Genomic DNA, 9,473 nt, shown 5'->3' with positions numbered 1-9,473 from the left:
TTAGGGGCGGTTGTTTGCCCGTACGAATTATTCACGTAGTACAATGTTGTTACGAGAATCGTGAAACAGATCTCCATAATTTTGTATAATTTCGAGATAATGTTGCACTTTGGTGCTTTCAGCGAGTCTCGTGATTTGGAAATATTTTTTTTTAAGAAGGAATCTTCTCTTAAGTGTTGTACGCAGCCGGACTCTAAAATGCGACTGGCAGATAAACGTTCCAGGTCATTAGTTCCATTTATGAGGTAACGAAGCTAACATGAACACTGTTCTGAGCGTGGAACATAGGGCGAGGCACATTTAACTCGTATTAACAATGCCGGTAAAATCATATTTTGATCAACAGTTTCTTCTTCCAATTTGATTTTAATAGAATTCGTTAACAACTTGATCCAAATTCCAAGTTTGTTACTAGCTAAACCTTTTCATTCAATAATTCCAAGTACGAACTATACTAACTCGAGTACTTAGTATACAAAGTTAAAAGGCCTATCAAGGTGTAAACTCTCTAACACTAATCAAAAATTGACTCTGAGGTTTACAAAACAGACAAAAAAAGTTTAGCCTTTGTAGCTATTGTTCTATTTTTGAAAAACTTGTATTTTTCCAGATTTTTGACCCCCTCTCGTATGGACGTCATTATTGCATGATACCAATAGTTATTTTTGTATCGCTTTTGAAAGATGGCTTTTTAAGTAATTACGCTTGTTGTAGTCTGAGCAACATGCAACAGGACAAATGCTTCAATTACACCACTCAAACGATTTTGTCGAAACACAATTCTCTCGTATATCAGTTCGTTGAGAATTTCTATTGGCCAAAACCTAAAACTGAAATTATGGCTTGTGTAACCAATTTTAACCAATCCGAATCACTAACGAAGTGCTAATAAACGGCGAAGAAAAGTTCACTGCGTCTCAGGCTTTCTTTGTATATCTTTTCTTATCATTGCGTTTATTTTGTCGACATTAGGCAAATAGAAAATAATTTTTATTTCCTTGCAGATTGTTTATTGTGAGCAAATATAGGCATAAGTAAATTGAACGCACAACTGGTAAAGGTTACATCAAAAATATTTGAATTTCTCCTTGATGTGATCAACGAATGTCTCGTTTGTTATACTGTTCTATTTACAGAAACTATATTTGCATTTTTACTTATTTATATATTTATTTTTGCAGAAATGTTATAGGCACAAAAATTTTGTAATGCAAAAAAAAAGAAAGAAAGAAAAGAAAAGAAAAACAATTTTAATCATTCATTCTTCTTCCTCCCGAATGATTTTACATTCAAAAATTCATTGTAGTTTGAAGCGATAATTAAAAAATCAGAACGGAACACAACAACGTCTTCAATCGCAATAAAAACTCGAATTTTAATTGCTGTTATATAAAACGCCGCAAATAAATTTTAAGCGAAATTTAATTTACTTCGTGAGTATAAGTGTTACATTAGAACAATAGTGGCGAGCGAGGTGGAATTGCTTCTATTTAAATAAAATAATAATTGCATGTGCGATGTCTGTAAATTGTGTCCTGTGATGCATTATGTATTGTGTTTGAATGTATTGAGTATTGAGACAGTATTGAGACAAATTCGTTTTTATTAAATAAAAAATATTAAAAGTTTTGAAATGAGTGAAACATAGCCAGCCTATATGGTGTGGTGTAAGTTTTAGTAATCTTTTTCAAAATTAGAAATTCTAACGGAAAAATTAACTACTATAAAGCCAAATGACACAATTTCAAGATTTCCTAAGGGAAGCCAATTTAAAAAAAAAATCAATAAATTTTAAGTAAAAGGAGCTAAACTTAACTGATACGTTAATAAGATTCCATTAGATTCCTAAAATTTATTTCGCTCGAACATATCAAATATCTGATGTTCAAGGACGTTCTGTACAAATTATACATTTGTCACGGCGACAATTTTTTTTTAATTGATGAAAGTTTTGTATGATAGCTTTGATTTTCCCGTTTCAAATCCATTCACACACAACATTGAGGTGAACCTCAATATGGTGATAAGTGTTCTATTCAAGATTGTTAAGAATCATTCTCATCAAAAGGCTTTGACGAAATTGTTTAGCACAGAAATCAAATTATACTAAACAGATTTGACGACTTGACGGTTCACAATCTCATCAACCACTTAATTACACATTTTACATTAACAAACCACAACAACCGAAATTGAAATTCAATATTACAGTAAGATTGAATTGGTTATGAGCGAAACCAACTATGTTCCAACTATTATTATTTAGCTGATGTAACCGCAATTCTAATACGATTCATAGGTGTACGGTGGATGAATTATTTAAGATTATTTGATTAGGTGATACACTATGTAAACAGTCTGAAATTGTCGCCTCGTAGGTGATAATTTGTGATTGTTAATAACCTTTTAAAACTTTTTGTTATATCGGAGTTGCTTAATTGTTTATTAATTATTTCCAAATTAAAATACTTCATTCGAATTGACTCGAGCTTAAACATACCTATAAGATCATTCAATTAGTATACATACATACTACGTCATTAAACATACGGTTAACAAGAAGCTCGTATGATTATTATGTAATCTACAGAAATGATTAAACAGAATTTACGTTAAAATCAGATTAACTTCTTTAGAATCGAGCTATACAACGTCCAAACGGACAACTGAAACACTCAAAGGCCTTCACAAGTCTAACTAACACATCATATTGTTATTACATTGTCTGATAATCATAGAATCTGTTACCTCTTTTGATCTAAATATTTTTAACATAATCTTGAATCGTGTACTTCATTAGTTAAACTAAGCATTTCGCTCTATAAAAACCGCATCCCCAGGTGTATCAAGTGTATATTACAGACTTCGATGAAGTCTCTTCATATGAAAACTTACAGCTCTCGCAATATAAAATATCTGAGACTACATCTAGACCAGGACCTTCTTAAAGAAATCATTTTCTAGAATTTCTGCAAAATTTTCTTTCCCAGATATTTGCAGGAATTTCTAGGTTTTAGATTTTTTTTTTACTACATGTAAAGGATATTTACTGTTATACTGTTATTTATATGTGAAAAAGGACACAATAATTCAATTTTTATGTCAAACTTTTATTCATGTGTGTGATTTTTTTTTTGAGTAGCTCTTGATCGAAACTCAATAATTAACAATTTTGTTTGAGTTAGGCGAATGTCACCGAAATTAATGTGAATGATATTTATGTCCCTGACACATTAAAAGTGAAATCAAAACCAAGTAATATGTTGTGGTATGTACCCCAACCCCATAATATTGATATCACGTCCTTTATGCTCTTTACACGTTCATCTATAATCCAACATAGTCTATAAAACTCACTATGAAAGTCTTCGGCGAGAAAGAAAAAAAATTGAAGGAAAATAAAAACGTTTCATGTATGGATCCTTGGTTGATGACACCATATACAAAATCAGCCATCCAATCCACCAAGACTAAAAATAGTTTCGACTGCTTATATATGTGTGTATTCATCAATAAAATGAAAAATTCATTGTCATCTTGAAAAATATGCAATTCACTTGAACTATGCATACCAGATTTTGCATCTCATAATATTTGTTACAGCACACAAAACCCATATATTTCTTCTACCAGTTTGTAACATTCACAAAGAAAATCGTCAATATGACATAGACCGAAGATAGTGAATTTGTATGTAATATGTAACATAACATCTCTCAAAACATAAATGAAAAACCTTAGCTTCAAACGATCATAAACAATATATGGTCTAACCATCAATCTCTCTCCATGAATTCACATACTTAGAATATTCCGTAATAAAATGATTATACTAACCCCTCCACCCCGTATACACAGCCCAACTAGCTATGCGATACATGTTTTGCGAAAACGCTCTCAACTAGTTGCATATTATAGACGTGTTTTATTGCGATGTATGGTGTACTGGTACCTACATGACCGAGGGGAAAAAATGTGAAAAAAAAAACATTTTCCAACACTTTGCTACCAATTGAAAGTTGTATGGAACCAAAATCGTTCCAACAACTTCATATTGGATAATCGGCGTTGATGATTCCGTTTCTTCTTTTTTTGAAATTTTTGCGCAGGCGCCTTCAAATGAAAATTTGGTATACACATAGCGTAGGAAGAAACAAAAATGTTAGAGTAACGTAAAAGAAGTTGATGATAAAGTGGAAAAGTCTTCATGGTGAGTTGAAACTTACCAGCGAATAAACGTGTCAGATTTGGTTTAACACACAGCTCGTTTTCAAAGCGGTTAAAAGTTGAGTGTCGTTGATATTTAACGTAAAATTTAAAGCTACTGGGAAAATTTGTCTTTTTGTTTTCGAGTAACAGAACTATTAACCATGAAAATGTAAGTAATTTAAACATAGAAAAGAAAACCGAAATCTTAGGTTTGTAATTGCGGGGATTGAAAATAAAGTAATTGTAGTAGTACTCACGTGTACGCTGTGTAACATAATATATAATCACCTTGTTACATGTGGTGATATGGCTTTGGAGAGAGGGCCGTTATGAAAAATGTTTCAACTATTTTATCGTTGATTTTTCGTAAATATTTCCTGAAAAATAAGTTAAAGCGCTGGTGCGGTGTTGTAAATGTTTTTCTTTCTGTTTAATGTTTTTTTATTTTCAAATCCATAGGATATTTGTACATTTATTTGAAGTCATTAGGAAGGAGCGATAAAAACGGCAATAAGAGTGACGAATGGCACATAAAGTTGCTAAAAATTTAATATTTTTTCGAGAACACGCATTTATGATGATGGCAAATATACACTCTGCTCGATACGTAGAATATATTTTCACTTAAAAAAAAGGGAAAATGATGTTGTATATCACATAATGTGGTTAGATCGGGCGACATACGAATAAATTTTATTTTTATTACAAATTGTTTGTATCAACGAAATTATTTCTAAATTTGGCTCTAAATGTAAGTTCCGTTGTTCCTCGGGAACTCACAAAATAATTGTATTCCATGTTATATATACCACAAATCGGAATTTTTATTGAAATATTACGATGCTCCTTAACTCAAAGAGATGCATTGTCGGTTTGTCGTTATCTTAAACAACTCGGTTTTATGGTTGCTGGTTAATGACTTGTCAGAAATTTTAATTGTCTTTTTTCACATTATTTTAAGCATTCAACAGACCCTAGTGTAAGCAATAATAAACTCAATTTCCATTGAATTAACCGCTTCATGTAAAATAGATGGCTGTGAGTTCATATGGAAATCTTAATTACGATTCAGAGATCCATCCTTAAAAAAATGAATTTTTGACTGAATGGAATATAATTCAAGTTTGTCAATATTGTTGAAGTTAGAGGAACGAATGTCTATCTCACAACTATAAAAACTAAAGAAAAACTCCAATTTTGCAGAGCCTTTGTACAATATGTACAAGACTGTAAATGAAAATCACCTCTATAGTATGAATTTCCCAGATATATCAGATTCACTATTAGAAATATCATGAGAAAAATCATTAAATTTTTCTCCGAGGATTTTAGTCAAATAAAGTGTTAGCGTATAGCAAATGACCTCAGGACTCCGGAACAGTAATTAGTTTTTCAATTGGACCAATATTTGCTACGTGACAGAAGATTGGGAAACCGTTTTCTCCCACTTGATCATATCGTTTTTCCAAACTCCTGTCGCGTAGCAAATATTGGTCCCATTGAAAAACTAATTACTGTTCCGGACTCCTGAGGTCATGTGCTATACACTAACACTTTATTTGACTAAAATCCTTGAGAAAAATGTAATAATTTTTCTCTTGATATTACTAACATTGGATCTGTTTCAACGACATATATTCGCGACATATCAAAACGTTTTTCTATTGATAAGGTAAAAGAATAGTAGTAGTAAAGTTCCAGCTGTAGAGCCCTCAGAAAGAAGGAAAAAATCTGCATTTTGGCACCAACTTTTTTTCTAAGACATCTGTGGGCTTGCAGCGCAAAAGTACTGGGTTCATTTATATGTGCAACGATAGTGGGTGAGGCCAGCTACAACACCCCATACTCAGGTCCGTGGAACAACGAAGCTGCAGAGAATCCGGACTCTCCGAACATTTACTATAATTTTAGTCATAACTCTCGTGGATGTACTCGCACCAAGCAGTGCGTATACACTACCTAGGTCTTTCCAAGGCCGACATTCGTACAACATTACAACAATTTAAAATAATTTTTTCTTGAGTTATTGCCGAAAAACTGTTTTCGGTACCCTCTGACATGTCTTTACTTTTGAGCTCTTATAACAGAAAACATTTTTAGCCCCGTACGAAGTACTGGGGGCTTATAAGATTAATATGCCGTTTGTAACACGTCGAATTGGAAGCAGACAGTAAGGGCAAAGCATTTAGTTATGTTCACAGATGACGAATCCGCAATAAAAAAAAATGTCCGTCCGTCCGTCCGTCCGTCTGTGACCCCTCTAGCTTGAGCAAATCACAACCTTTTTTCAAAATTCTTTTTTTTCCCCGATTGGTATCGACAAAAGTAAGGTCAAGTTCGAAAATGGGCATGGTAGGGTCGGCCCTTACAGAGCTAGGGCCCTATAGGTGTTTTTCAGTCTTTCGACTATATCTACCGAAATACACACGCAATAGCTGCTTGTGATATATCAAATGAAAGGTATTGACGAGTAGAACAAAGTTGCTGAACATTGTTTTTGGGTAAGATGCAACGTGGGCTTGTTGGGAAGGCTCAAAGGTCGTTCCTCGGTCCTAAGTGTTTTTTGCACATAAATCGAGTAAATCTCATCCGATTTTGCTAGATTTAGTTTTTTATGGAAGGTAATTGAATACCGAAAAGAACGTAGCGAAAAAAGTTTCAAATTTGGGCCCTTGGACTAAGACCGCTACTCGGCCCTAAGTGTTTTTTGCACATAAATCTAATAAATCTCATCCGATTTTGCTACTTTTTGTTTGATTTGAGAGATAATTGGATGCCGAATAGAATTATGGCAAAAAAAGTTTCAAATTTGGGCCCTTGGACTAAGGCCGGTACTCGGCCCTAAGTGTTTTTTGCACATAAATCGAGTAAATCTCATCCGATTTTGCTAGATTTAGTTTTTTATGGAAGGTAATTGAATACCGAAAAGAACGTAGCGAAAAAAGTTTCAAATTTGGGCCCTTGGACTAAGACCGCTACTCGGCCCTAAGTGTTTTTTGCACATAAATCTAATAAATCTCATCCGATTTTGCTAGTTTTTGTTTGATTTGAGAGATAATTGAATGCCGAATAGAATTATGGCAAAAAAAGTTTCAAATTTGGGCCCTTGGACTAAGGCCGCTACTCGGCCCTAAGTGTTTTTTGCACATAAATCTAATAAATCTCATCCGATTTTGCTAGTTTTTGTTTGATTTGAGAGATAATTGAATGCCGAATAGAATTATGGCAAAAAAAGTTTCAAATTTGGGCCTTTGGATTAAGGCCGCTACTCGGCCCTAAGTGTTTTTTGCACATAAATCGAGTAAATCTCATTCGATTTCGCTAGTTTTTGTTTCATTTGAGAGATAATTGAATGCCAAATAGAATGATGGCAAAAAAAGTTTCAAATTTGGGCCCTTGGACTAAGACAATGGAAAGTTGGCAAAAAAGTTTGGGTTTCTAAAATAATGTCGTAAATTGTTGGTTTTATTTGAGAGGTACTTCGTACGGGCTTTCGTAATTGCGCTATGCGCAATTTTAAAAATGAACACTTTCAGTAAATTTGACCATGCTGAACTTGACTTGCATTTTGGTAACAGACGCATTAGAGGGTTGTAGACGTATTAGGGTTCCGGGCGTATTACGGCTACGGACGTATTATGGTTACGGACGAAATAGGATTACGGGTCGTACGGGGCTAAGTCGCAGCAAACGCTCCGACTGTTCTGATGCCTTGTTTTTTTAGAAAAAGTGAAAGATACGTGTTTCCTAGAATTGAAAGACGAATCCAACAAGCTATCACTTATTAAAATCGAAGTCCGCTTGTTTTCAAAGTTAAAAAAATCGACTGAAGATTTGGCGATTTGACTCTTAAGTTTGTCAACATTTTCTAATAAATCATATTTAGAATTTTTTTCTTCTCTCTAAACCTTTCAAATGGTTCGTCCAAAATTTTCTATTACCGTGGACATGGACAACCTACTATTTACTTGGATCATCATATGTATTAAAAATGCAATCATTAAACAAATCCCATATCTTTGATATGTGAGTGATCTGTGATGATAGTTTGTTGAACGATTGAATTATTGCAAAAACAATCAAGCTCTCGCTGGTTATGCTGTATGAATGAAGTTACTTTGTTATAACTTAGCGCCTAGCTTAACTACTCTAAAACTGGTATTAACCTGTCTACTGAAACACTTAACATAAATTTTATAATCAATTCGATGAATATGAAAACCAGAAGAGCCGTTTTTGATTTAAAGGCTCTTGGATAAAATATAACACAAATATAAGATAAACTATGACTTCTTACACTTAGTTCTACAAAACTAAAAGAAAATGCTTTAAGAATTCCTCTTTGTTCAGACTTGTATTGTAATTATTTCTTTGGTACATCGTGTCCTATTTACATACTCTCTAAATAAACGTTGCAGAAACATCATTAAATAATACTTCAAGGCACAACTTTCCGGTCTCTCAAGAATATTGTCGTTTTACTTTACAAACTGACGAACAAACTGCTGTCTCATTTATATTATTTTTGCCAGCCGTCAATTATTATTCCGTCTTTAAACAGATAAACAACGAGAGCTTTGGTTGATATTCAATCCGGACTCATTAATTGTTTGATATTGTAATTGATCCTTATAAATTCATCGCATAAATTGTGTCAAAATGTCACGTGTATACTGTGTGCGAAAAGTACATGGGAGCGGCTTAGCTAGGACTAAAGAATTTAAGTAAATATTTTAAATAAATTGGGAAATGACGATGAGATTTTCTTTTAAAATTTCATGCATTTTGATCGGGTAAAAGAAAAAGTTTTGTTATCACATAACCAATGCAATGAAAATAAATTTAAGTTTTGGGAAAAGTTTTTCTGTTTAACTTTACCTTGGAATTTTATTATTCATCGCAAATAAGATTGGTTGTCACAAATGTGGATGATTATATTTCCTTGCTTACAGACAGTTCCGAATATTTTCTTTTTTTTTAAAAAAAAAAAAGAAGCCTTTGCAACTTTGTGCATAAAGAATTAATCAATTTCGGATTATGGTACAAATATGATTCGACGTAAAAATATGTTTAGAATAGCTACTTCGATACATGTATTTCGATGTATTGTTGCAGAAAATATAGTGTGCACCTGACACGTTCTAACTTTCCAAATTCGTCACGCTCGTCATGCGAACTATAACCAACGATATAATATACTTAGATAATGAGACACGAAGAACGAAATTTCGGAAATATAGCACACATACAAGTGCAAAAAATAC

The 9,473-nt window shown here is 33.1% G+C and overlaps 1 protein-coding gene across 1 annotated transcript in view; it reads left to right on the top strand.

The window, feature by feature from the left end:
- The first annotated feature begins 4,226 nt into the window (after nucleotides 1–4,226).
- LOC119069894 (gamma-aminobutyric acid receptor subunit alpha-2) overlaps nucleotides 4,227–9,473 on the top strand; it is a 29,233-nt gene continuing 23,986 nt past the window's right edge. Inside the window, exon 1 of the mRNA XM_037174094.1 lies at nucleotides 4,227–4,378. Within this exon, the coding sequence (XP_037029989.1) occupies nucleotides 4,371–4,378 (8 nt within the window). The 5' untranslated portion in view covers nucleotides 4,227–4,370. The remainder of the gene's footprint in view (nucleotides 4,379–9,473) is intronic.

This window comes from Bradysia coprophila, assembly GCF_014529535.1.
Source record: "Bradysia coprophila strain Holo2 chromosome X unlocalized genomic scaffold, BU_Bcop_v1 contig_416, whole genome shotgun sequence".
Taxonomy (NCBI): Eukaryota; Metazoa; Arthropoda; class Insecta; order Diptera; family Sciaridae; genus Bradysia; species Bradysia coprophila.
The sequence above is the reverse complement of the archived record's forward strand: the minus strand, read 5'-3'. Positions and strand labels throughout refer to the sequence as shown.